Source organism: Sus scrofa, unplaced genomic scaffold, assembly GCF_000003025.6.
Source record: "Sus scrofa isolate TJ Tabasco breed Duroc unplaced genomic scaffold, Sscrofa11.1 Contig1914, whole genome shotgun sequence".
NCBI classification, from domain to species: Eukaryota; Metazoa; Chordata; class Mammalia; order Artiodactyla; family Suidae; genus Sus; species Sus scrofa.
In genome coordinates, this window is record NW_018084979.1 from 1,112,355 (window position 1) to 1,140,294 (window position 27,940).

The 27,940-nt window shown below is 54.1% G+C and overlaps 1 protein-coding gene and 1 non-coding gene across 2 annotated transcripts; both read left to right on the plus strand.

The window, feature by feature from the left end:
* Window positions 1–3,160: 3,160 nt before the first annotated feature.
* On the plus strand, window positions 3,161–3,234 carry TRNAI-AAU. The gene has a single exon. It is a non-coding gene; the product is annotated as a tRNA-Ile (tRNA).
* A 2,395-nt stretch (window positions 3,235–5,629) lies between these two features.
* Window positions 5,630–25,229, plus strand: ZNF839 (zinc finger protein 839). Its single transcript, XM_003482322.4, has 8 exons — window positions 5,630–6,442; window positions 13,288–14,172; window positions 17,430–17,663; window positions 20,691–20,783; window positions 21,435–21,584; window positions 22,873–23,013; window positions 23,162–23,291; window positions 24,043–25,229. Exons 1-8 carry the CDS (start codon window positions 6,134–6,136, stop codon window positions 24,831–24,833), a joined length of 2,733 nt encoding a protein of 910 aa, XP_003482370.2. The 5' UTR covers window positions 5,630–6,133; the 3' UTR covers window positions 24,834–25,229.
* Window positions 25,230–27,940: the final 2,711 nt, after the last annotated feature.

Below are 27,940 nucleotides of genomic sequence, written 5' to 3' on the forward strand. Positions count from 1 at the left end.
CTAACACGAAGCCTCGTGAGACGAAGTGAGGATGGGCTGGGAGGTTGAGAGGCATTGGAAGGATGGCTGTGCAAAGCCCCCGCGCTCCAGCTCCATCAGCCTGGGCCTCTGGGAGCTGACTAAATTGGTCTCGGGCGCCCCCTGCCGCCTATGTTCCCTCACTGCGTCTCCCCGACCAAGGGTCCCTGCCTGGGAGCCGCCTCGGCCAGGAGCGCCCTGCCCACTCAGGAAACGTGGCTTGAACACCTGGCCAGTGCCAGGCCGAGACCTCTAAGGAATGCTGGGCAATTTAGCTTCTTTCCAAAAAACCTTGATCGACCACCTATTATATGTCAGTCACTATCCTAGGTGCTGGTGATGCAAAATTGAGATTCCTGTCCTCTCTGAGTTCACAGTCTAGTGATGGGAGACAGAGAATAAAGGAAAGAAGCAAGATATGGAGGAAGTAAAGCAGAGAAAGGCAGGGAGGGTCACATCTGTAAATAAGGGTTGTCAGGGGAGTTCCCTGGTGGCCCAGTGGGTTAAGGATCTGGTGTTGTCACTGCTGTGGCCCAGGTTTGATCCCTGGCGGGGGAACTTCTGCTTGCATCAGGGGGCCAAAAGAAGTGGTGGTGGTGGGGGGGGGTTTCAGGGAAGCCTCGCTGAGTATGTGGCATTTGAGCAAAGATCCTAGAGAAGATGAAGGAGGGAGGAAGCTTGGCAGTGTTTTGGGGGAAAGGGGTCAGGAAGAGGGCAGAAGCATAAAAGCTCCAAGGCCTGGAGGAGGGTGGTGGGCTGTGACAGAGGGAGTGAGGGAAAGAGTTGGTTAGGTGGGAATCTTTCAAACAGCCATTACTCAGACTGTGGGATTGCCAGATTCCAAACACGATGCCCAGTTAAAGGTGAATTTCAGATCAACAACAAATATTGGTTTAGTATAAGTATGTCCCAAATATTGCATGGGATATACTTATGCTAAATTATTAGCTAAATCTGGCTGGGTCACAAGGGGACAGTTTGAACAGAGAGAAGTAACTTTACCTGACTTTATTTTAAAGTGTAAGATAATTTTGGAAGTAGCTCATTCATCCAGCTTGTAACCGAGCAGGACCCTAAGAGGCCTTCGGGGGACGCACTTCTCCCCCATACCTTCTGCTGTAGCTCCTTGCGGAGGATGGAGATGACAGTATCCGATGCGCACTTCCTGGGTTGTTCTTCAGATGCAAAAACCACCGCCAAGCGGAAGAAATTAACTACGTGATGATGACCCGAGCCCCTAGACCAACTGGAGCCTAAGGATTGACAATGTTCACCCCGGAGGTCCCGTCATGGTGCAGCAGAAACGAATCCGACTAGGAACCATGAAATTGCCGGTTCGATCCCTGGCCTTGCTCAGCGGGTCAGGGATCCGGGGTTGCCATGAGCTGTGGTATAGGTTGCAGATGCGGCTCAGATCTGGCATTGCTGTGGCTCTGGCGTAGGCCGGCTACAGCTCTGATTAGACCCCTAGCCTGGGAACCTCCATATGCCGTGGGCGCAGCTCTAAAAAGACAAAAAATAAAAGAAAGAAAGAAAAAGGTCATGTTAACCCCCCTGACACCACCTGTTACCGCACCATCAACCAACCAATCGGAGGGAGCTGATCCTACACACCTGGGATGCCCCTCCCTCACCTGGCATTTGAAAATGCTTTGCTGAAACCCTTCAGGAGTTCCAGTATTTTGGGCACTAACTTTCCTGAACTCCTTGCGTGGCGCCCGGCAATAAACGCAGTACTTTCATCACAACCTGGCATCAATAGATTAGCTTTACTGCAAATGGGCGAACCAGAGTTGGATTTGGTTCTGTAACAATCTGACTGCTATTTATTAAACATATATTATTCCAGGTGGTGTGCTAGGCTCTGGGCGTTCGGCTATAAGCAAAATGGGCAGGATGTCTGCCATCCATCGCCAGCAGCCCCCTCTGTCTTGAGGATCGGACACCCTTTGGCCTATGTTTATCTGTGCTTGCCCATCAGAACACAGCCTCCCGGAACCTGCCCAACACTCCAGCACAGTTTCCATAAACTCAGCACAGCACCTAAGCCTTCCCCTGTCTTTGCCCAAACCATGAGCTCCAGAGGACAGGATTAGGTCTGTTTTGCTCACAGCTGATTCCCAGGGGTTAGGACATCGCCAGACTGAATGTTTTGACTGATGGCGGTTCGTCCAGACCTGGTCCTCCAGTCTTGCTGGTGGTGGGGAAGCCACCTCACATAATTTCAGTTAAATCTCTTCTGTTAAGATTAGCTAGACCTGGGGCGCTTCCACTGTGGCTTGGCGGCAACGAACCCTACTGCCATCCATGACGACGCTGGTTCGATCCTTGGCCTAGCTCAGTGGATTAAGGATCTGGTGTTGCTGCAAGCTGCCACGTGGATCGCAGGCGCAGCTCAGATTCCGCTTGACTGTGGCTGGGGTGTAGGCCAGCAGTTGCAACCCCTAGTCCAGGAACTTCCATATGCCGCAGGGGCGGCCCTAAAAAGAAAAACAAAAAACAAACAAAAAAAGGAGGGGGGGCCAAAATGGAGAAAGTTTCCAGACATTCCAAAAAGGAAGGGGGAGAAAAAATTGCCTTATCCACTTAAAGAAACACTGAAGAACCATTTCAAATGACATTTGCAATTGGGGATCTGCTTAGAATATTAAGTACAAAAAGCAACATAATTACATTCCTTTTAACAAGGTTCCATTGAATCCCAAGACCCCAAGCATTTCTTGTTTCAGGAGGATGGGATATTCCATGGCTCTTCAGTCCTTTAAGGGGTTTCTATATTTTCCCAAACTTTATTTAGCCGTGCCAAAAGCTCCTGAGACACAGTTTCCACGCTGCAAGGATTCTCAGTGAAATAAAAATAGCACTGAGTTGCAATATTTGCAAATCCTACTCCCGAGCTAAGTTTTAAGAGCAGCTTGCGTTTTTCTCCGAGAAAGCCACCGATTCGCCGTAAGAAGCAACCCGCCACTCCATTCTCCTAAAAGGCCCCAGGGTCTCAGTTGTTTCATCCGGCCAGTGGGGACGAAGACCGGGAGGACCGCAGCCCCCGCAGGAGCCGCCCGGCAGTCAGAACCGCTGACTCCGCCTAGAGGCGCAGGCGTAGAAATCTCCTAGAAGTGCAGGCAAGACGCTCGCAGCAAGTGGCCGGTTAGCTCAGTTGGTTAGAGCGTGGTGCTAATAACGCCAAGGTCGCGGGTTCGATCCCCGTACGGGCCACAGTTCAGTTTTCTTCTTCTTTCCTCTCTTCTCAGTTTGTTTCACGTCACTGAAAATTTTGCCACTCGAGGGTGGTGAGCCGCGTGCAAATAGGAGGAAGCCTCAGAATCCTGAAGTTGGGGCGGGCTGCCGGTGCGGAGAGAAGGCAGGATCCTGCGCATGCTCGGGCTGCGTTGCGAGCCGGCAGCCCTCTTAAGGTGCTTTTTTAGCTTGCTCTCAGATGCCACCCCAGTTGCTAAATAATAATGCAGAGCTTCTGAGGGCCCTCGTCGCGTCGGAAACCTCAGTTTTGTGGCGTTCTTAGGGTTGCAAACCCAGGCTTGGATTTCACACGTGTTTATTATGGAGCGCCTGCTGCAAGCCCGGCATCCTCCTCTAGCTTCCTCCTCTAGGCGGGGAGCGGTAAATAAGACACACAAAAATCCCAACCGCATGGCAACAACGACTGGCTAACGACTGCCACGTTTTTAGTGAGGGTTCGGATTGAGGAGGTGTAAGCAGATAGGGCAGGAGGACCCAGAGGAAGAGAACCAGGCGGGCTTTCTCCATCAGAGAGGAGCCCCTTTAGGCCCAAGTCGTTTTGCGATCTAAGCCTGATCATAATGAGACCCTTGAGCAGGTCTCAATAATAAGATCTTAAGGGAACAAAACAAACTGTCATCTGGCAGGAGAAGCAACAAGAGCAAAGATAATGAATCAGTTGTAAAAACTCCCTGTTCAGTCTTTTTCTTCCTTCCTTCCTTCCTTTTTTTTCTTCCTTCCTTTCTTCTTCCTTCCTCCCTCCCTGCTTCCTTTCTTTCTAGGCCACACCCCAGCCTGTAGCTTATGGAAGTTCCCCAACTAGGGGTAAAATTGGAGCTGCAACTGATGCCACAGCCACAGCAGCACTGGATCCAAGCCACATCTGAGACCTATGTTGCAGCTTGCAGCTCCACTGGATCCTTAACCCACTGAGCTGGGCCAGGGATGGAACCCAAATCCTCATGGAGACTATGTCAGGTTCTTAACCTGCTGAGCCACAGCGGGAACTCCCCTGTACAGTTTCAATAGTAAAGATTAACCTGAAACAGTTTCTTGAGCTGTTTTGCAGAATTTAACCCCCCTCCACCAGAGCAGCTGGAGCCTGAGAATGGATGATATTGAACTTTTCTGATCCTTGTGACTTCAATCAACACTCTTGCCCCAATTCTAAGTTGAATTCTCCTCTGCTCAAGCCCTTTCATGAATATGCATATACCACCCAAGCTCGTGCCCCAGTTTTGCTGTTTGGAGTGACACTGCTTCTTTGGGAAAGATCCCTGGTGTTCTTACTTGCTACAAGTAAAACACTCTCCCTTCTCTTGGCTTGGTTGTCTTTTGGCTCAACACTCACCAAGAGGTGAACCCAATTTTCAGGTAGCAGAAGCATCTGAAAACGTCTTGCTACTTTTTTGTTTTTCAGAGATATCTTTTTTTTTTTAGAGCAGCACTTGTGGCTTATGGAGGTTCCCACACTAGGGGTCCAACTGGAGCTGTAGCTGTCGCCCTAGGCCACAGCCACAGCCACGCCAGATCTGAGCCGTGTCTGCAACCTACACCACAGCTTGCAATCCTTAACCCACTGAGTGAGGCCAGGGATCCAACCCACATCCTCATGGGTACTAGTCACGTTCATAAATCGCTGATCCATGATGGGAACTCCTTTCAGGGAGACTTTTGACTTTACATTTCTTCTTCTCAGTGTGGGCCCTTCCCCTCAAAAAAAGTTTAAAAAGAAAAAAAAAAAAGATAAAGAAAAGGATTAAGAAATTGAAACAAATTCCACAGATCTTCCTCCCTCACAGCCAATCCTTAATGAGGCTACTAATTAAGTTAGAACATGGCAGAGAGCAGAGTGAATGCGAGGGTATTGCCTCTGATGATGACGATGGATGATGGTCCAGCGGAGAGAAAGACCATCACAAACTTTACTGGAACCTTCTGACACCAGGCTTCGGTCACCACGAGCGTCATGGCATTTATCACATTATACTACAAATGCCAGTTTCCTCCCCCTTCTTCCAGCCTAGACTGTACACAGAGGGCAAGACAGTCCCAAGGGACAGGGATGATGATTCGCCCGAGAAGCGCGGTGGCCCTACTGCCTCTACTGCTCCCTTGAGACAGGTGCACACACTAGTAGCTCTAAGACAAGGAGCCAGGAGAGTAAAGAGGCGAGGAGACTGGGAGAAAATGGGTGGAAGAAGAGAGGGCGGTGGAGCCGCAGCCTGCGATGTGAGGAGGGGCTGGGGCGGGGGTTCATTCGCTCCTGCGTTCGTTCGTTCGTAGTCATCCAACCACCATTCATTCCCTGAGCGTGCACTGCTGGGCCCTGAGTGCGTCAAAACAGCACCCTCGAGGTGCGCCCAGTCTGGGTGAGTGGGTAGGGAGGAGTGGGGCGACCCGGAAACAATTTCAGGTTTGGGGCGCACATTTGCTAAGGATGCGCAGATTGAACCCCCTCTTGCATTAGATCTGAAGGTCTGGAGGTCGGGCCCTGGTGTCTACACGTCCAGACAGGATCTGCAGGTGACTCCGACGGGTGTGCGGTTGAGAACGTTTGGATTCGCGTGGTGTTAGGCCAGGGGCTCTGGAACCTCGAAGACCTTTGCCTGAGAGATGCCGGCCAGCTCCCGGAGGGGGTGACAGCCGAAGGCTAAACACGTCCATATCCGCAAGAGGAGAAGGCGCTGGTCCCCGGTTAAGCGGAGGCCGGCGCGGGGTCCCGCAGGCCCCGCCCACCGGCCCGCGCCGTCAGGTGCGGTCGCCTTCCGAGGTGTCTTGGCCTGCGGGGCACTCGTAGCGGCCCCCTTTCCCAGGTGACGCACATTAGAGCCGCCGGCGCTCGGCGGCCCAGGTTCGAGTCCCCGCGTCGGCCGTCATGGCGGACGCGGAGCCGGAGGCTGAGGATGGCAGCGAGGACGGCGGCGGCGGCGGCGGCGGCGGCGGCGGCGGCCGGGCTCCCCGCGGCCAGAGCGGCAGCGCCGCGCCCGTCGCCCCGCTGGGCCCCGAGCAGCTGCGGCGGGTCCTGGAGCAGGTGACGAAGGCGCAGCCGCCCGCGGAGCCGCCGCCGCCGCCCTTCGTGCTGCAGGACGCGGCGCGGAGGCTGCGCGACGCGGCCCAACAGGCCGCCCTGCAGCGCGGCCCCGGCGCCGAGGCCCCGCGCCCGCCGCGCCTGCTGCCGCCGCAGGTGAGACGCCGGGAGGGACGTGGGGAAGCGAGGCGAGGGGCTGCAGCCCGCGCCGCCGCTTCGCCTCTTAGGCCTTGGAGCTGCCCAGCCCGGGAGAGCGGCGTCCGCCGCGTGAAAACTCAGGGCGACCCCACGCTGCGCTCCGGGGGCCGGAGCGCCTCCAACCCGCCAGGCCGTCCGGGGCCGTGGCCCTCTGCCTGCGGCGCCCGCGTACCGTCTCCGCGTTCACAGCCCTGCTGAGGGCGCCTCTGCGCCCCCTCGCCCCTCTTCCAGGCCTTTGTCCCTGCCCTCCGCATTCGTTGAGCGCTCCCTGTGCGCCGAGCACCGCCCTGGGGGCAGGAGGGGCACCGCCGAGCACAGGGAGTACTGGGAGTGAGCAGGGGCTGCTTTAGAGTAAGTAGCCCTTAGGCCTGACGCTGGAGCGGAGACCCGAAGGGATTACGGGGAACCAATGGAGACGTTTCAGGTGGGAGTTGCTGCAAGAGCCACGGTCCAGACTGGGGACAGAATTAAGTACATTATAGTAACCTGGTGCAGGACCTGCCACCCTCTGGGTACCTACTGCGTGGGTCTGTCACCCCAGTGAGAAGTGGCCCAGCACAGAACCTGACGTTCGTTTAATGAGTAAAAACAAACATCCTTTCTCAGTGGCCTTCCCCGCCCCCCCGGGGGGGGGCCGGGGGCGGGGTCACACAGCTCTTGGCTGCCAGGAAGTTGGGACTAGAACACGGTCTTCCAAGCCCAGAGGGTCCAGGGTGGCACCTGAAGCTTGAGGTCCTTGACAGCACCTGTAAAAGCACATCCCCTTTCAGCACTGGGGTGGTAAGTGACACAAGGCTAGAGTCTTCTTCCACTAGAAGGAATATGTAGAGGGTGGAATTAGCAATCTTCACTTGGTTTTGTTGATTTTTTTTTTTTTTTAGGGCCACACCGGAGGCATATGGAGGTTCCCAGGCTAAGGGTCGAATTGGAACGGCAGCTGCTGGCCTGTGTCACAGCCACAGCAACATGGGACCTATGCCACAGCTCACGGCAATGTCGGATCCTTAACCCACTAAGTAAGGCCAGGGATTGAACCTGCATCCTCATGGATACTAGTCCAGTTCTTAACCCGCGAGCCACAGCAGGAACTCCTTTGTTGATGTTTTTGACTGAGTGATGTGGACTGTTTAGAGTTGTACCCAGTTGGTCATCAAAACTGGAAAGTTCTCTGACTAAAGTTTGAGAAAACGGGTATGATTCTGTCCAAATACCATACTTCTTAGAGGTGTGACCTTGGGTGACTCAACCTCTCTGAGCTTTGGTTTCCTTATCTGTAGGAGGTTTGGCTCATTCGATGAGCTTTCTGGCTCATACTCTGCTTAAGAAACAGATGCCTCCCACATAAGCCCTGCACAGCAGGTCTTTGGCATCAGGGGGTGACAGTGGCTGTTTGCAGGCCTGCTCTCTGTACCCAGCACTGTACTGGGCCACGTAGTTCTCAGCAGCCATTTTGAGATGTGTTTGCATCAGCATTTTACGGATGAGGAACAGGCTCAGAGAGGCTGAGTGACTTTGCTCAGGGTCCCCTGGTATGGCCGTACTCCAGGGCCTCTTGAAGGTGGGTTTGGTATGGTAACCTAGGAAAGAGTCCAAAAGTGACGTATTCCATAAAACGAAAGCAGACTTAATCCAAGTTAGGTAGCATGGTTTTATTCTGCAGTTAGTCTACCCGAGATGATATAAATTCACCCTGCATCACATGATGTCGCTTTGCCTTCTATTCAGCTGATACCCTTTGCGTTGCAGCTGGACCGTGGAGGCCACAAAGACAAATCAGATGTGTACCTTGCCCCTAGGCAGGTGGTGATTGTTACCAAGGAGGTAAAACGTGACTCAGATAACTTCTGATCAAGGTCAGAAAGCCAGAGATACAAAGAACAAAATGCATTAGGGAGTTCCCATTGTGGCTCAGCCGTTAATGAACCCGACTAGTATCCATCAGGATTTGGGTTCGATCCCTGGCCTCGCTCAGTGGGTTAAGGATCTGGCGTTGCCGTGAGCTGTGATGTAGGTCTCAGACACTGCTCAGATCTGGCGTGGCTGTGGCTGTGGTTGCTGACCGGCAGCTGCAGCTCCAATTCAACCCCTAGCCTGGAAACTTCCATATGCTGTGGATGAAAAAAAAAGCCAAAAAGAAGGAAAAATAAAAAAAGAACTAAATGCATTTAGAGGAAGGGAGGGGTCACTTCTGGCATCTGAACTAGATTTGGAAGGGTGGGTCCCAGTTGAAAATACGGGAGAGGAGGTGGTGAGGCAGGCTGTGTGCTTGGAGAACCCGGGCCTTGTGGTCCTCTGTCGGGGGCAGTTCAGAGACATCGCAGGGCAGCTCCTGTCCCTCCAGCCTCCCTGTTCCTGCCCCACAGAAACATTTCCCATTTCCTCCAACACGCCATGCCCTTTTTTCTGTATCCAGGTGTCCACCTAGAACACCTGTTTCATCTGGTAGAAACTCTACTCCTTCAGCACCCCCCACCACCCCCCGCCCGTGGCGGTCACCTCTTCAGGGAAGCCTGCCACCCCGGGGCTGTTCCTGCCTGGCTTACTGCAACTCTTGCACATGGTGTCATTGCTTTCCTGTCTGTTCCTTAGGAAAACTAGTCTGCCGTCTTAACCCTCAGTGGAGCTTTTGAAAGTACAGATTTTGAGGCAGAAGGTCCTGAGGCAGCAGGTCTGTGGGTAACTGAGAGGTGGCAGGGGAAGCCACCCCTTCAAGGGTGAGGCTATGACTTATGTTTATGTCCTGCCACCCAGATATACTTAGTAAAAGTTTGCTGAATGAAATAAACATATAACAAAGTATCAAGTATTGTAGCCATTTGGTAAACCTGCCTGGATACCAAATTAAAAAGACCATGGAGTTCCCATCGTGGCGCAGTGGAAACAAATCCAACTAGGAACCATGAGGTTGCAGGTTTGGTCCCTGGCTTCACTCAGTGGGTTAAGGATCTGTTGTTGCTGTGAGCTGTGCTGTAGGCGACAGATGGGGCTTGGATCCTGCGTTGCTGTGGCTGTGGTGTAGGCTGGCAGCTGTAGCTCCTATTCGACCCCTAGCCTGGGAACCTCCATATGCCGCAGGTGCAGCCCTAAAAAGCAAAAAAAAAAAGAAAAGAAAAGAAAAAAAAAATTAGACCAGCTTTACCACTGTGGTAACTCTAAAACAATAGAATTGGTTGTGTATGTATGTGTCTGTGTGTCTGTCTTTAGTAACATTACCTGATTATATGCCCAAGAACCTAGAGAAACAGTCTAAGTTTTTAGTAGTAAAACAAAACAAATGTTATTCTTAAAAGATATGTGTGGTAAGTCTGGTTGTCGTTTGATCCGTAATAGTGCAGGACCAGCTCTGCATTCTTCCTCAAAAACCAATACAGTGGGAGTTCCCTTCATGGCTCAGCAGGCAACAAACGCAGCTGGGATCCATGAGGATGCGGGTTCCATCCCTGGCCTTGCTCTGCAGGTTAGGGATCCAGCATTGCTGTGGCTGTGGTGTAGGCTGACAGTTGCAGCTCCGATTGGACCCCTAGCCTGGGAACTTCCATATGCCAGGGGTGCAGCCCTAAAGAGCAAAAAAACCCAAAAAACAAAGAAACCCGCCAAAGTCATATATTGAAGCATTTGCTGTTTTGAGAGAGCGTAAAAGGTATAAGCAGACGGATATACTCCATCTTGAGTTCAGTGAGGGTTTTCATTCTACCCTGTGATTTTTTTTTTTTTTTTTTGTCTTTTGTCTTTTGTTGTTGTTGTTGCTATTTCTTGGACCGCTCCCGCGGCATATGGAGGTTCCCAGGCTAGGGGTCGAATCGGAGCTGCAGCCACCGGCCTACGCCAGAGCCACAGCAACGCGGGATCCGAGCCGCGTCTGCAACCTACACCACAGCTCACAGCAACGCCGGATCGTTAACCCACTGAGCAAGGGCAGGGACCGAACCCGCAACCTCATGGTTCCTAGTCGGATTCGTTAACCACTGCGCCACGACGGGAACTCCCCTGTGTGATATTTTTATTGACACTTGCTTGGTAGAGGCTTGAGTCCAAAGAGACCTGTGGGTGGCCCCAAATCAGTGAGGAGGTTCTCATCTGGGGCCCGTCTGGAGACTTTTTTTTTGGGCCCTTCTGACATGTGGAAGTTCCCAGGGTAGGGGTCAGATTGGAGCCGCCGCTGCTGTCCTACACCACAGCCACAGCCACACTAGATCCCGGCCACATCTGTGACCTATGCCGCAGCTTGTGGCAACGCTGGATCCTTAACCCTCTGAGCAAGGCCACGGATTGAACTCGAGTCCTCATGGATACTAGTTGGGTTCTTAACCTGCTGAACCACAACAGGAACTCCCTGGAGACATTTTTGATTGCCAGCTCTTGGGGGCTGCTACTGGCACCACATGCATGGAGGCAGGGATGGCACTCAATGGTGCAAAGGACAGGCAGCTGCCACGGGAGACCTCCTGGACAAGATGTCATTTGTGCGGAGGTTGAGAAAGCTTGCTCTGGGGGATGAGGGAATTGCTCAGTGTTTCTGCTCGGCGAAGTTAGGAACCTCATCTTGCTGCCCCTCCCCTGAGCCCGTGACAGCTGTGTCCCCAACACCTGCAACGTGATCTTTGTCACGGGGTCACGGCTCAGTACTAGTTGTGGAACCTTGTTGCCAGCAGTCCTTCCCTTTGGTGGGTGCTTTGCTGTTGCAGATGGTACCGCCTTGAACCTCCCAGTGTACATCTTTGTGCCTGTACCAGTCTTAGGGGATCCGAGAAGCAGAATTGCTGGGTCAAGAAGGACAGGCGTTTAAAATTTCGGTAAATGTTAAAAAAAAAAAAAAAAAAGTTGGTGAAGAAATGGAGCCCCACTCCTAGGCGTGAACCCTGAAGAAACTCACAGGTGTACACACACAGGTCTGCGAAGATGCAGAGCGGACCGTAGCCCTCAGGGCTCGCGCCCCCCTGTGCTCCAGTAGGTGAATGTTGTTCTCACACAGCCCAGCAAATAATGGCAAGAGCTGCACACCTCTGTACAGATGGATTTCACAAGCACGATAGGGAGGGGAAGCCAGAGGAGCCCCACCAAGCTGCCAGAGAGGATATGCACTTATATCAAGTTTAAAAACGCATCAGAGCTGAAGTTCCCATCATGGCTCATTGGTAACAAACCCAACTGGCATCCATGAGGAAGTAGGTTTGATCCCTGTCCTCGCCCAGTGGGTTAAGGATCCGGCGTTGCTCTGAACTGTGGTGTAGGTCACAGAGGTAGCTCAGATCCCATGTAACTGTGGTGTAGGCTGACAGCTGCAGCTTCGATTCAACCTCTAGCCCAGGGACTTCATATGCTGAGGGTGCGGCCCTAAAAAGACAAAAACAAACAAAAAAAAAACCCCAAACATCAAAACTGAAATGCAGGAGTTCCCGTCGTGGCACAGTGGTTAATGAATCCGACTAGGACCATGAGGTTTCGGGTTCGATCCCTGGCCTTGCTCAGTGGGCTAAGGATCCGGTGTTGCCATGAGCTGTGGTGTAGGTCATAGACGCGGCTCAGATCTCGAGTTGCTGTGGCTCTGGTGTAGGCCGGTGGCTACAGCTCTGATTCGACCCCTAGCCTGGGAACCTCCATATGCCACGGGAGCGGCCCAAGAAATGGCAGAGACAAAAAAAAAAAAAGAAAAGAAAAAAAAAAAGCATATTTTTAGGGCTCTCCGCACATGTAACATAAAGAATGCGTGAGAATGATAAACAGCAGGTACAGGAGAGCGTGAAGGAAAAGGCGTGTGGATTGGGGCATAGCAGAGGGCTCTCCCCCTGCGTGAGGGTTGCATGTCAGAAGGTAGATTGTAGGGACCTGACTTATTTTTTGTTTCTAGAATTTCATTGGAAAGAAAAAGTAAAATAGGCCATGTATGGAATTGAGTCCAATTTAGAGTACTAAGAACTCTAAAACTATGAAGAAGGATATTATATATGCAAATGTTTCTGCAAGCACAGGGATGGGGTATAAAGTAGGTCACTGTGGACCCGTCAGAGGGGTTGACAGACACCACTGCAAACAGTAGAGATCCAGGAATACAGACTTATCAAAAAAAAAAGTTATTGTCCGGGAGTTCCCTTGGTGGCTCAGTAGTTAATGAACACGACTAGGATGTGTGAGGGTGCAGGGTCACTCCCTGGCCTTTGGGTTAAGTATCCAGCATTGCCGTGAACTGTGGTGTAGGTCACAGATGCGGCTCAGATCCTGAGTTGCTGTGGCTGGGGCGTAGGCTGGCAGCTGTGGCTCTGGTTTTATTTTCTGTCTTTTGAGGGCCACACCTGCAGCATATGGAGGTTCCCAGGTTAGGGGTCGAATCGGAGCTGCAGCTGCCGGCCTACACTATAGCTACAGCAACACAGGATCACAGCAATGCTGGATCCCCTAATCCACTGAGCGAATCCAGGGGTCAAACTTGCCAGTTTGATCCTCACGGATGCTCGTCAGTGGGTACTCCTGTAGCTCCGATTTGACCCCTAGCCTGAGAACTTCCATATGATGTGGGTGCGGCCCTAAAAAGCAAAAAACAAATAAAAGCTATTGTCTTGGTCATGCCTGAATCATGTAGAAGTTCCCAGGCCTGGGATCAAACCCATGCCACAGCAGTGACCTGAGGCCCAGCCTGACAACACCAGATCCATACCACTAGGCTTACCAGAGAAATCTATATGCAGACTTTTTTATGTATAAGATGTATATGTTAGAAAAAAAAATTCAATAGTAGATTTAAGGTGAGAGCAAAATTGCAGCAATGTTGATAAATCTCATGCTTCTTTTCTCTTTCTGTATTTAAGCAATTGGAAGCCATTTGTGTCAAGGTAGCATCCGGAGAGACGAGAGGTCAGGAAAAGCCGATGCCCGCGCTGGCCACCCTCCAGCCCACGACGGCCAGGCCGGGCCAGACGCCCAGGAAGCAGTGCAGCGTGTTGGGGCTCAGCGTCGCCAGCTCTCAGCTGCTCAGGGCGCAGCCCCTGCCGAGCGCCGGGCCACAGCCTTGTCTCCTGAGCCACTCACCGCAGCCTCCTGTTCAGGTGATTGTACGGCGGCCCCTGCCCGCCCTCCGACCAGTCCCTGCGAAGAGAGTCTTGGTCACGGAGGCTCCAAGTGGCCAGGACACCATGGTGGCCCCACCGTCAGCCTCTGACCCGCCAACAGCAACACCTGTTCCATCCAGTTCAGCAAATGTATCTATTCCCAACTCGCATACACAACACACTGCGAAACTGAAAAAATCCTTGAAAGTCAAAACACGTTCTGGACGGATATCTCGACCTCCCAAGTATAAAGCTAAAGATTATAAATTCATAAAGACAGAGGACTTGGCCGACAGTCACCCCTCCGATTCTGACGATTATTCAGAGCTGAGTGTGGAAGAAGACGAAGACCAGAGGGAAAAGCAGGAGCTCTTTGATTTATCGAGCTGCTCCCTGAGGCCCAAAGCCTTTAAGTGTCAGACCTGTGAAAAGTCGTACATAGGAAAGGGGGGTCTGGCCCGACACTTGAAACTTAATCCAGGTCACGGCCCCCTGGAGCCTGAGATGCTGCCGTCTGAGAAAGCCACCGCCGGGAGCCTGACCCCCGGCCCCTCGGGGGGCAGGAGCGCCGGCCTGGCATCCCGGGGGCTGGCCATGCCAGCTCTACGTGACGGAGGGGCCCGGTCTGCTAGGGGTGGCCTGCAGGTAACATTTCTGCTAGTGGCCGTCCTTATTTCTGCCCACGGCTCTTAAATGAGCCTGACATTGTCTGCGCTGCTGCCGGACAGTCAGGACAAGCGTGTTGTCTGTCACAGGCCACGGGATGTGCTGAGTGCGTTTGGTGGGAGGGCAGGTGCAGGCCTTTAGATCTGGTCCGAGACACCAGACGGGATGGGGGCTGGGGAAAGGCTGCAGCAGGTTGCTGGTCCTGGGCCCCTGTGGTAACACTGTGCTGGCTCTGCACCTGCTCTGTCCCTTCCCAAACTCATGGTCCGACAGAGGGCACCTCCCCACGGCGGCACTTAGTTACTCAAGTCTCTCTCTTTTTTTTTTTTTTTTTTAGGGCCGCACCCACGGCATATGGAGGTTCCCAGGCTAGGGGTCAAAAAGGAGCAGCAGCTGCCGGCCTTCACCACAGCCACAGCAACATGTGATCCAAGCTGCGTCTGGGACCTACACCACAGCTCATGGCAACGCCCGATCCTTAACCCACTGAGCAAGGCCAGGGATTGAACCTGAAACCTCATGGTTCCCAGTCGGATTCATTTCCACTGCTCCATGACGGGAACTCCAAGTTACTCAAGTCTTAACCAGCATGTGCTGAGCACTTTGGTGCCGTTTACAAGAGGTCGGTTTTTTTTTTTTTTTTTTTTTTTTTTTTTGTCTTTTTGCCTTTTGAGGGCCGCTCCCGTGGCATATGGAGGTTCCCAGGCTATGGGTCGAATCGGAGCTGTAGCCACCAGCCTACACCACAGCCACAACAACGCGGGATCCGAGCTGTGTCTGCAACCTACACCACAGCTCACAGCAACACCGGATTCTTAACCCACTGAGCAAGGCCAGGGACCGAACCCTCAACCTCATAGTTCCTAGTCGAATTCGTTAAGCACTGAGCCACGACGGGAACTCAACAGGTTGGTTATTTTTATTTTTTATTTTTTTGGCTTTTTTAGGGCTGCACCCGGGGCACATGGAGGTTCCCAGGCTAGGGGTTGAATTGGAGCTGCAGCTGCCAGCCTACACCACAGCCATAGCAACACGGGATCCCAGCTGCATCTGCGATCTACACCACAGCTCATGGCAACGCTGGATCCTTAAGCCACTGAGCGAGGCCAGGGATCGAACCCATGTCCTCGTGGAAGCTGGTCGGGTTCGTCAACCGCTGAGCCACAGCGGGGACTCTGTTTTTAGAAGAGCAGGTGGGCGGCTTTGACAGCGGCAGAACCCTGTGGTCGCCCTCATCCCAGTTTGCTTTAAGCTTCCCTTTTCCTTCCCCTTTGACTTGTGTTGGCGGTTATGCCTCTCTACGCTTCTGCCCACGTAACTGTATTTATATTAATTTGTTGCTTCAAACGTTAAACAGAAACCAGCATTGGAATCGATGAGACTAAATGGGAGTTTGTGACGAAAGTGACTTGGGAGCTGTTGGAAATGAGTGGGAACCCCTTCCCGGCAGTGGCGGGGTTCCTGCAGGAGGGAATGAGGCTGGCGGCCGCTTCTGTCTTCACATCCACTCCTTGGGGCCCCGGAGATCTGTACTGAGTGAGGTCTAGTGGTAGAACCACGGGCTTCCCTGCGTGAGGATTGAAAAATGTTATCTTGTGTGGCAGTCGCCACAGTCATAGAGCAGTAGCAACGGCGATGCCGTGTGCTGCACGCCTGCCTGCTTTGGGCGGGAGTGGCACGTACGCTTTCTCGGTCCCGGGAGAGCCCGAAAGGGCAGGTGCAAGAACTCCCACTTAGATGAGGCACGTGGGCTCAGAGGGGGTGGTGGGTATCCCGTCAAGGCACGTCTGGGGCTCTGTCCAGGGTGGGAACTAGACCCAGGCCTTCCGACCTTGCAGCCTCCGCTCTGGGTCCGGCTGCCTCTGTTAGGAGGGTCTTCGCCTCCCGCAGCTGGTAAAAGCCCAACTTTTGAGGGACTTCACGGAGTTCCCCTTGTGGCTCAGAGGGTTAAGAACCCAACATGGTGTCTGTGAGGTTATGCGTTTGATCCCTAGTCTGGCTCAGTGGGTTAAAGATCCGGTCTTGCCACATGCTGTGGCAGAGATCACAGATATGGTTCAGATCTGGCATTGCTGTGGCTGTGGTGTAGGCAGGCAGCTGCGATTAGACCCCTAGCCTGGGAACCTCCATGTGCCGCAGGTGCAGCCCTGAAAAAAAAAAAATCCCAAATCGGGAGTTCCCTGTGTGGTTCAGTGGGGTAAGAAACAACTGCAGGGGCTAGGGTCTCTGCAGAGTTGCAGGTTCAGTCCTGGCCAGTGCAGTGAAGAGGTCGCAGCTGTGGCTCGGATTTGATCACTGGCCTGGGAAATTCCATGTGCTGTGGGTGCGGCCATAAAATTAAAAATAATAGTAACAATTCCCAGGGACAGCAGGCAAACCCAGGACTGTCTCAGACAAATTGGACAACCAGGCTGACTGGCACGCTTTCTTGCAACAATGAAACTGTACCCTACAGCAGAAGCAACCTCTGGGTGTCTGCCTTCCTGATACAGGTTTCTGGCCTCGCTCAGGATCGCTTTCAGGCCGTGAGGCCCCAGAGCTGGCCCTCCATCCAGAGGGACGTGCAGCCCCGTGTCTCTCCTCTCCTTTCCTGGGTCTGCCACGTGGTACGGAAAGCCACAGGCGGACCTGGTACTCCTACCGAGGCTCCCCTGATGAAGATGGGGAGGGAAAATTCTGTGAGGACATATCTTGGGCCAGCTCTCCGTGTATTTATGGAGCCTTCCAACAGTTCCAGGAGATGTAGGGGTAATATTCCTATTTTCAGAGGAGGGAATTGGCGCAAAATGAGGAAATAATTAGTGTCAGATCCAGATTCTCTTCAGAAAGCTGTGCAAGGAGTTCCCGTTGTGGCTCAGTGGAAATGAATCTGACCAGTATCCATGAGGATGCAGGTTCCATCCCTGGCCTCCCTCAGTGGCTTAAGGATCCGGCATTGCCATGAGTTGTGGCAGACTCTGTTCGGATCCTGCGTTGCTGTGGCTGTGGTGTAGGCCGGCAGCTGTAGCTCCGATTCAGACCCTAGCCTGGGAACCTCCATGTGCCTCGGGTGCAGCCCTAAAAAGACCAAAAACAAACAAAAAAGCATTGATTACAGTTAATGTGTCTTGATTGTACAGAGAATAATTTAGCAAGTTCTTTGCTTTTGACTTGACATTTTTCTGCTTTAAGGTTTTTATTATGGTGTGTAAAGCATGATTATGTAATTATCGTTTTGGGTGTGCAACATTGTCTAGAACGGCCAGTCCATAGACGTTGAAGAGGCTTTGACGTCTGAACCAGAAAGTGGAAGTTTTTCAGCCCTTTTGGGATCGGAGAGACACCCACGACCTGGAAGAAGTGGCTGCTCCGTGGCCCCTGCGGAGCCCTGCGAGGCTGTCCTGGAGCAGAGCCGAGCGGCTCGCCCGAGTGTGGGTGCCTCGGCAGCCGGTGTGCAGAGCACGGCAAGGAACAGAGCCAGGCTCCTGGAGGTGCGTCCTCTTAGAGCCCTGTTCTTGAACCCGTTTCTTTGGCATGGTATGTGGCAATTCACTGTTAGGTTTCTGAATTTAAAGTAAAATACCCCCATCAACTGAACAGTTCCATGACGTGTAATTGGATGAAGTATGTAATAAATTCAAAGGTAGCGTTATCTGAAGTAAGTTTTGGAATAATTATAAATTGTGTTACTGTGTTTTCATGGAAGCAGTTTAGAAAAGAACAGATACAGTTTTCTATTTTTTTTTTTGTTTTTGTTTTGTTTTGGTAGAAAGTCTCAAGGTAGGAATTCCCGTTGTGGCTCAGTGGTAACGAATCTGACTCATATCCATGAGGACTCGGGTTCCATCCCTGGCCTTACTTAATGGGTTAAGGATCCGGCATTGCCGTGAGCTGTGGTATAGGTCACAGATGTGGCTTGGATCTGGCGTGGCTGTGGTGTCGGCTGGCAGCTGCAGCTCTGATTCAACCCCTAGCCTGGGAACCTCCACATACCTCGGGTGTGACCCTAAAAAGCCAAAAAAAAAAAAAAAAAAAAAAGTTTCAAGGTGTAAAAGCATTTTTTCTGGTTTTGAACGCTGGGATCCATTCCAGCACCTTGAGAGCAGGTTTAGAGACTTTGGTTGGCTTGGAAAAGTGGACCCCTAAACTTAGCCATATTGTCTTTGGTAGGATGCGTATCTTAAAGAAAAGAAGTGAAAAATAGCAAGAGAGAGCATGAGCCAAGGTAATGGGACAGCTGGTCCCAGAAAGAGTGGCTGTTCAGGGCCCAGAGCCTCCCCAACTCCCCCACATAAGGGGGGGAAGTGGCTTTCAGAGAGGAAGTGGGTTTCCTAGAAAGCTTCATGGGGTTACATGTTCTAGCGGGAAATTCAAGGCCTGGTGGACTAGCTCTTCTCTCAGTGGGGCTGGTTGATTAATCCCGGACCAGCAGGACGGAGCAGGAGGTGAGCAGCCCTGACTTGACTCAGGCGTTAGCATGCACATGGCCCTGTCTGTCGAGGTCTCCCCTGTGGCCACTGCGGTGCCTCCTGCTGAGTTCCGGGTTCCGGGAGCCCCATCTCACGGATGGCCTAGCTGTTAGTGGCTCCCCTTGATGGTCAGGCCCCGGACCCCCAGGCCGTTAACCTGCCAAGGACACTCCACAGGCCAGTGGCAGATCCAGAATTTGGATCCAGGGTGTTTGGTGTCTGCTAAGCAGGAGTGAGTGTCAGGGCATCTGAGTTCAGCAAGGTGGCCGTAGTCACACGTCACCTTGGCAGATGGCGCCACAGGGCCCCAGCGAATTCCCGGTTGCCCTGAATTGCCCCACTCCGGATTGTACAGATGAGACTCCCCAGAGGCCCGCATGAATTTACACACAACTGGTGTCCCTGTAGTACTGGGCCCTCCTGGGGTGGGGACACTGCAGGGGACACTGCAGGCCTGCTCGCAGGGGACATGGCAGCCAGAGTGGGCGCTGCCTGGAGGGCCAGGGGTGAACACAGCTGTTGTGTCCTGAGAGCCGACCCGGGTCCCAGCTTTGCATGCCTCCCACCTCCGAGGGTGGGAAACCAGCTGTCTTGTTTTTTCTCTGAGGGCCTTTGAGATGCCTAGTTAAATGTTTCCATCTGCAACTGAAAAGGCTTTCCTGGGAGTTCCCATTGTGGCTCAGTGGTTAACGAATCCAACTAAGGACCATGAGGTTGTGGGTTCGATCCCTGGCTTCACTCAGTGGGTTAAGGATCCGGCGTTGCCATGAACTGTGAGGTTGTGGGTTCGATCCCTGGCTTCACTCAGTGGGTTAAGGATCCGGCGTTGCCATGAATTGTGGCGTAGGTCCCAGACGTGGTTCAGATCCGGTGTGGCTGTGGCTGTGGTGTAGGCCACTGGCTGCAGCTCCGATTAGACCTCTAGCCTGGGAACCTCCATGTGCCAAGGGAGTGGCCCTAGAAAAGACGGAAAAAAAAAAAAAGGTTTTCCTTTCGCTTTTTTGACTGTTTTGTGACTGATCCCTCCCAGTCCTCTACAGCTTAGTTGACCAGCCGGCCAAGCCGGGCCCTGCCTGAGCCCGAGGAGGAGACGTTCTCTCTCCAGGCTCCTGGGCCTCTCCCCATGGGTGGCCTCCCCGCCCCCCTGGTTTCTCAGGCCGCCTGCCGCCGCTGACTCCCACACCTGGACTTCCGGTCAGGCCTCTCCAGCTTCAGGGCTGATTTCAGACACCCCCCACCCCGGGGTGTCCTGCGGACACTCTGCCTTCCACCTTGCAGGAGAGCCCACCCATCCTTGTCAAGGGTCTGCCGGGTGCCCAGCTGGGAGCCCAGAGGCACCCAGGGCTCCTCCTTTCCCTTTACCCGGCCCCCCTGTCCTGAGGACAGCGCCCTCCCATCCCCCTCCCACCCCAGGGGTGGGGTACCCAGTCTCCTGTCTCCTGCCTGCCTTCATTCGCGACTCTGGCACGAGTTGGTGAGCCCTGGAGAGCAGGAAACACGTTTCCCCACTGCTGTGTCTTTACCCAGGGCCTGGCACCCACCCCTCACTCACTGCCCTCTCAGGGGAGTCAAATCTGAATCCAGAATAGATCCTAGGACTTTGTTAGTGGGTGAGCAAGTGAGACATTTAAAAAAGCAGAAGGGGAGTTCCCGTCGTGGCGCAGTAGTTAACGAATCCGACTGGGAACCATGAGGTTGTGGGTTCGATCCCTGGCCTCGCTCCGTGGGTTAAGGATCTGGTGTTGCTGTGAGCGGTGGTGTAGGTTGCAGACACGGCTCAGATCTAGCGTGGCTGTGGCTCTGGCGTAGGCAGGCAGGCGGCTACAGCTCCAATTGGACCCTTAGTCTGAGAACCTCCATATGCTGCGAGTGTGGCCCTAGAAAAAATGAAAAGACAAAAAATAAATTAAAAAATAAAAAGGCAGAAGGTTTATGGATGAGAGTCGCTTAATCACGGAGATTCCAGGGAACTTTCTGCTTGTTATTTCTTTGTTGCGCATTGGCTGCTGGGAAATTCTCTCAAAGGCGTCAAATGCTTTCTCCTGGTAGTTTCTCCACCAGTGTGACCGGGCGGATCTCGTGGAATTGGCTCTGCCTCAGCTGGCTCAGGTCGTGACCGTGTACGAGTTTCTTCTGATGAAGGTGAGTCTGCTCACGGGTTCTCAGTGACCGAGGAGTGACTTGAGTCACGCCGACATCGGGAGGAGCCAGGCCCCGGGAATCACTGCCCTGCCCCACGGCGGAGCCGAGTGAGCCTGGCGCTCCTGCCTGGACGCCCGTGGACACGTTGGCTTTTCACTGGGCGGAGGATCGAAAGTCCCCTTTCCTGCTGGATGCCTGAAACCGACACAACACCGTGCTTGCAGTGTCCCCCGAGAGAAAATGCACATTAAATTAAACTGAAAAAAGAGAAAGCCACCTTTCTCCTGGCAGCCCCCCCGCCAGCCTCCTCCACTCCATCCAGCTCTGCCCCCCGACGAGCCTGCCCTGAGGTGCGGCTGCCTGCCTGCGCCCACGCGTCTAAGAGGCCCCCCTCCTCGCCCACAGGCCCCAGCGTGTGCCCATCCTCAGGGCCCTTCTGCCCTCCCGTCCTGCTTCCCTGGCCACCGTCCCCTGGTGGCCCTCGTCCTGGGGGGTGTGGCCCACGCAGGTGTTGCCGCCACGCACAGTGGCACCTGCACTGACCCGGCCGCTGAGGCCGGGAGCTCGTGCCCCTCCCTCCTGTAGGTTTCCCGGTGTTTCCCGTATCTTTGCCTCGGGGTTACACATGGTTTGTCGTCTTTATTTTCACAGGTTGAAAAAGGGCATCTAGCAAAACCTTTCTTCCCAGCTGTATACAAGGAATTTGAAGAGCTGCATACAATGGTTAAGAAAATGTGTCTAGATTACCTCCAGAGTTCTGGCCCCTGTTCTCAGGAGACCCTGGAAATAAACAACAGCAAGGTACCACGCTTACGTGGGACGGGAGCTTCCTCCTTAGAGCCGAAGGAAGGCGGCGCACTGAAAAAGGCTCATGCTTATTTTCGTAGCGACATCGTCATAGTCAGCTTCTTTTTAGCGGAAGTTTTTTTCTCAATGTAAAAGCAACGCATGCTTTTTTTGGAAAACTCAGAAATGCAGATAAGCTGAACCAGAATTGGAAACACCCATAGTTCTCCCTCTCACCCGGCATCAGTTAATAGACTGTGGATTGTCTGTGGTGGTTTTGACAAAATTCTCATTGTCGTTGCCTTTAGCTTTATTGGGTCCGTGACCACCCCTGTTCTCTGCCCTCCCCTCCCACCCCGATCTGTGAGCCCTCACGCTATCCAGGCGGAACCATGACGCTGTCCGGTGTTACCTTTACAGCCGTGCTCTGCATCGGTTTCGCCTGTGGACTCGAACCTAATCTTTACAAAGGCCGTTCAGGGCTGTTGTTGTCTCCCTCATAAAATAAGGCAGATGGGAGTTCCCGTTGTGGCTCATCAGTTAACGAACCGACTAGTACCCATGAGGACATGGGTTGGGCCCCTGGCCTCACTCAGTGGGTTAAGGATCTGGTGTGGCCGTGAGCTGTAGTGTAGGTCACAGGCACGGCTGGGATCCCGCGTTGCTGTGAGCTGTGGTGGAGGCCGGCCGCTGACAGCGTCAATTCAACCCCTAGCCTGGGAACCTCCCTATGCCGCAGGTGCGGCCCTAAAAAGAAAAAAAAAGTAATAAGGCAGATGGGTGGCTGCCAAGGTCGCCCAGGCTCTGAGCAGAGAAGCTGGGATCCAGCCTTGACGCTCAGGCTCCCGAACCCACGTCCTTTCCACCCACTGGGAAAGGAGTGCTGGTCCCAGAAGAGGTGGATGGTTTTTTTAAAGGCACTGGTGAAAATTCAAAGAGAGGAGTAGGAAGTCCCTGGTGGCGCAGTGGGTTAAGGATCTAATGTTGTCACTGCTGTGGTGTAGGTTCAGTTCCTGGCCCAGGAACTTTTTTCTTTTTTTTGTCTTTTTGTCTTTCTAGGACTGCACACGAGGCATGTGGAAGTTCCCAGGCTAGGGGTCTAATCAGAGCTGTAGCCGCCAGCCTACACCACAGCCACAGCAACGTGGGATCCAAGCCACATCTGTGACCTACACCACAGCTCACGGCAACGCTGGTTCCTTAACCCACTGAGCAAGGCCAGGGGTCGAACCTGCATCCTCAGGGATCCTAGTCGGATTTGTTGCCGCTGAGCTGTGACGGGAACCCCGCCCCTTTCTTTCAGGTTGCTGAGTCCTTAGGAATCACAGAGGAACTCCTGAGGAGAAGAGGAATTCACGCGGACGGCCTTGCACCCGAGCGCAGCCGCGGGGAGGTGGACACGGGGGAGCCGGAGGCACCTGGCCGGCGGAAGAGGGAGGATGAGGTGGGCGAGGCCTGGGGGCGCCAGGCTTGTCTGGCCAGGGCCGCGAGGCGGGCTGGCCCTCTTGGGCCCACAGGCTCTTCTCCAGGAGGGTGTGCGTGTGGCCCTGCCTGGCTCTCCTGGTCTCAGGGGGCGGGTCTTCTCTCCGTAGACTGCAGAGGCGGGGCTGCCTTCAGCGAAAAGGGCCAGACCAGGAACTCGGCCCCGGGACACCCCTGAGCGTTCTGCCCCCGGTGGAGGCCTGCAGGCGCGGGCCGCCTGCACCCCAGCTGCTGGCGAAGGTAAGACGCCCTGGGCCGTGGGCGCGGGGGCCTCTGGCCTGCTTCTTGGGTGGGCGGTCCTGGTTTCTCGAGTTTCACCCTGACCTCCCATGGTCCATAGTTATGCTCCATGCATCTTGGGTCCCTTATTGAAAGAAGGGCTGCCGGTGGTGCTGAGTGGTTGTCCCTGGGCAGGTCCGAGAAGTCGAGAAGTCGGGCAGCCCTGAAAGCAGGGACAGGTCTCAAGGACACACTGAGTCTATGGCCTGGCTTTTGTGAGACGGGCTCTAAGTGCCAGCTGTGATCAAGAGTGAGACTAAGACCAATCCTGGCTTTCGTTTTGGCTCTAGGCAGCACCCATCAGCTGGGCACTCGACCACGAGTCTCAGCAGGCGCACTGAGCGAGATTGCCTAGCCCCCTGAAACCTCATTCGGGCCGCCTGATCCCCCGCCTGATCCCCTGGGCTCCAGCTCACAGAGGCATTCTCCGCGGTGGGACTTGGTCCTGCTGGAGGGGAGCGCAGATTCATTCACGAACAGTGAGAACCCTGGCCCTGGTTTGCACGCAGCTCCCCTCCCCCGACTGGTCTGTGTTTCCTCGTGTAGTGTCATGGGTTCTTGGGAGCTACCAGTCCCCAGTAGCAGGGAGAGAGAAATTTACGTTTTTATGTTTCTGGCAAGAAAGGTACTCGGACTAGCTTGTTTGGGATGGTGAGTACAGGGAACCGGCCGTAACAGTACACATGTGAGTCGCTGTTTTTCCGAACTTTAGGTCTTGCCCCTGGGGGAAGTGGGGATGCCTGTCACCCCTCTGAAGAAAGCCCCACGCGGCCGACTTCTGAGCGCGAGAGCAGCGCAGCGCAGGCCGGCCAGCAGCTGAGCGCGTCGGCTGACTCCGCGGCGGGGAGCGGCCCCACAGACCCTGCTGTCCCCAGCCGGGATGCAGGGGGGCCGGGCCTTTCCTCTCGGTTAGGAGACCCGGGGACACCAGCCTGGGAGCACTCGCCAGAGCGGGACACGAGGGACAGCCTGGGGAGCGCCTCGACGGCCCTGCTGCCTGGCAGGTCTGGAAATGCAGCGGCAGGAAACCCCCGAGAGATGCTCGACCCCCACCTGAGCGAGGTCCTGCTTCCGGGGGCCCCTCCGCTGGGGACAGCCTGGTCTGTGGACATCGTGCCAGCTGCCTGTGCCTGCAGCCCTGTGTCCCAGCCCGGGCTTCAGCCCAGCCGGGGCGGATCGCTGTGTCCCACAGGGGGTCTCGGGAGCCACGATGGGGACGTGGACCAGTCCCCCTGCGGCACCGAGGCCCAGGCCGACCAGAGGGGACTGGAGAGCATCGTTGCCATCGGGGAAGCCATGGCTTTTGAAATTTCCAGCGGGTGCCATGAGGTGTTGTCTCAGGGACAGGGGCAGGTATTTATTCAGACCTCCGACGGGCTTATCCTGTCCCATCCAGGCTCCATCGTGTCTGGGGAGGGGGACATAGTCATTGTGACGGATTCAGACGGGCCTGCCCTGCAGATGGGCCCCCCCGAACCCGTGGAGGCAGCGCCCTCACAGTGAGGTGGAGTCAGAACTGCAGGCTAGATTTGTATGTATTTTGTCCAGAGAAGGTCTATTTCAAGGAATGTATATTTTTCTAATGTGAATACTGGCAAAAGTGAACATTTTATTTATAAAGAATATTGCCTTTCTACCCCTCCGTCTACCGTTTTCTCCGTCCTGCTCGTTGTAACGATGGCACGTGCTACCTGACAGTGGATCCTGCGGCCCCACTCACTCGTCGCGTCTCGACAACCACTGCCGTTGACATTTGGTTACTGTCGCTCGATTGTCTGCCCTGCTCTCCAGTCCCCAAAACGATGTCCCTTTTCTCCTCGCTATGTCCTACTTTTCCAGCAGACTTGGTCCATACTAGAAGCTTCTTATGGTTCAATAAAAAAATATGGAAGCTTGCCAGCTGGGCAGCATGTTCTTGGGAAACAGAAAAGAAAGTTGCTTCTACTGACATTTTCTGGATGAGAAAAGTGAGGTGTAGAGAGAGGAGCCCCTATCCTTCAGTGGCCAACTGGTACAGTCACTTTTCAAGGGCTTTTTTTTTTTTTTTTTTTTTTTTGCTTTTTAGGGCCGCACCCGCAGCATATGAAATTCCCAGACTAGGGGTCCAATCAGAGCTGCAGCTGCCAGCCTACACCACAGCTCACAGCAAGGCCGGATCCTTAAACCACTGAGCGAGGCCAGGGATCGAGCCTGCAACCTCGTAATTCCTAGTCGGATTCATTTCCGCTGCGCCACGACGGGCACTCCAAGGGCTCTTTTTCTGGAATGTTTTCCTCAGCTCTGTTGCGGGGAGAGAAGAGGCCGTGTGTCCACCTCTGCGAGCATCAGAAAGGTGCCCTGGCAGAGACAGCAGGAGACCCCGAGCAGGTGGAGCCGGGGCGGGGGCAAGGGCCACACCCACCCCGGGCTCTGCTCCTCTGCTCACTGTGGGGGGGCACGTTTCCACAGCCCTTGGTGACGGGGGTATCTTGCTGGCCTCATCTGATCTCAGAGCAGCCCGACAGGGAGACAAGCCCGGTGCCCCTGCAGGACAGAATGGCTCCGCCAGCGCTGCCGGGAGGCTCTGGGGTCCGGCCGAGGTGGGTCTTGTGGACTCGAGCTCTTCTCAAGAGGCCAGGTCTCACGAGACCACCGTGAGTCCTGTCCCAGTTCCCTGGAGTGTGCGGGTTGGGATCTCATTGTAGGACTTTGAGGGGATGTTCTTGGGCCACAGCACCTCGCAGGTCACACTCTGGGCCAGGGACATTCAGGAAGTTGAGTGGCTTTGCCCAGAGGTGGTCCAGACCCAGGCTGCTCCCTCACCCAGAGGGGCCCTCTCCCAGGGTCTCGAGTCTGCCCCACCCCCCAGGGAGCGAGAAGGAGCACACAGCTGGCAAGGGTCCTGATCTGGAGCTGCCTCTGGCCTCTGCTCACAGCTCAGTAGTCACGTGGCCACACCTATCTGCAAAGAGGGTGCTGAAACCCACTCTTTTTTTTTTTTTTTTTTTTTGTCTTTTAAGGGCCACACCTGCGGCATATGGAGGTTCCCAGGCTAGGGGTCGAATCGGAGCTGTAGCTGCATGACCTACACCACAGCCACAGCAACGCCAGATCTGAGCCACGCCTATGACCTACACCACAGCTCATGGCAATGCCAGATCCTTAACCTGCTGAGCGAGGCCAGGGATCGAACCCACAACCTCATGGTTCCCTAGCTGGGTTCGTTTCCACTGCACCACGATGGGATTTCCTGAAACCCACTCCTGAATTGGCAGCCGTGCCAGCTAACAGCTAAACGAAGCGAAGAAGCAACGCTGAAAGACACCAGTGGTCCCTGCCAGACCCTCCCTGACGACGGTTCCAGTCGCCGTGGGTCAGTCTGGAGGGACAGTGGCAACGGCTCCAAAGACTGAGCAGCTTGAGACAGCAAGGGTATGTGTCCCCCTCAAGCCATGTCGCTCAGGCTGGTGGGGACCAGCAGGTTAAACTCACAAAAGGCACTTGGGTGGCCACAGGGTCCCCCAAGCCACAGGGCGTTGGAAGTGCAGGCTTCCCGTGGGCCAAGGACTCCGGGAATATCTGGCGAACAGCACGCTCGGCTGAGCCACTGTCTGGTGACATCATCAGCAATGACACGGCAGTGTTCACATCTAAGCCGTGTGGCACCTCGTGATGCTATGCGTGCTTTTGTCTAAGCTTCTGTGTTTCCTGGAGATAGGTCTTTTTTTTTTTCAGTTTTAATTAATGTATCATTAATCCATCTTGGAATGTTTCCCCTAACCCCATTCTCTTTGTTTTTGTGGATTCTGTTACTGTTGTCCTTTCACTGTTTCTTTGGCAAGATCTCCAGAGGCGGAGGAGCGACCTGGCGATCAGGCCACCATGTCTGGAAGTCCCCACGTGGGCTCTCCGTCAATGTCATTGTTCCTTTCAGACAGAAGTTGCCCTGCGGTTGTATAGGGACTTTGGAACTCGGCAAACTCAACAGCTGAGAGCTCTTCCATCAGTCCGACGCCTCTTCCGGTCTGTGAGGGATCCCTGGGCTGTTGCCACTTGGCCCTTTGATGCGTCGTCCGCAACAGTACGGATCCTTTCCAGTTAGTTCCCCTGGGCAACCTCGGTGTCTGGGGATGAGGCATCAAGACCCAGGAAATGTCCTAAGAAGGCCTAGAAATCCAGTGTCTCTGAAGAGGTTTATTCCTTTAAGTACCACCCTCCACCCCAACAGAAAACTGACCCGGGGCCCAGGCTCAGCTGCCTGCTTCCTAAGCAGCAGCCAGTGTGTGGACAGGACGCCACCTCTGCCAAGTGCCAGCCAGGCAGTTCCGACTGCAGGGCCTCTGACAGGCCGCTTTCATCACGCTGGGTAGGGTCTAATAACTACCACAAAGGAGGGGAAAGGGAAATTCTAGGAAATGTTGCCTTTTTTTTTTTTTTTTTTTGTCTTTCTAAGGCCACACCCGCAGCATATGGAGGCTAAGGGTCCAATTGGACCTGGAGCCACCAGCCTCCACCACAGCCACAGCAATGCTCAATCCAACCTATAGCCTACACCACAGCGCGTGCGTGCGGCAACTCTGGATCCTTAACCCACTGAGCAAAGCCAGGGATCGAACCTGCGTCCTCATGGA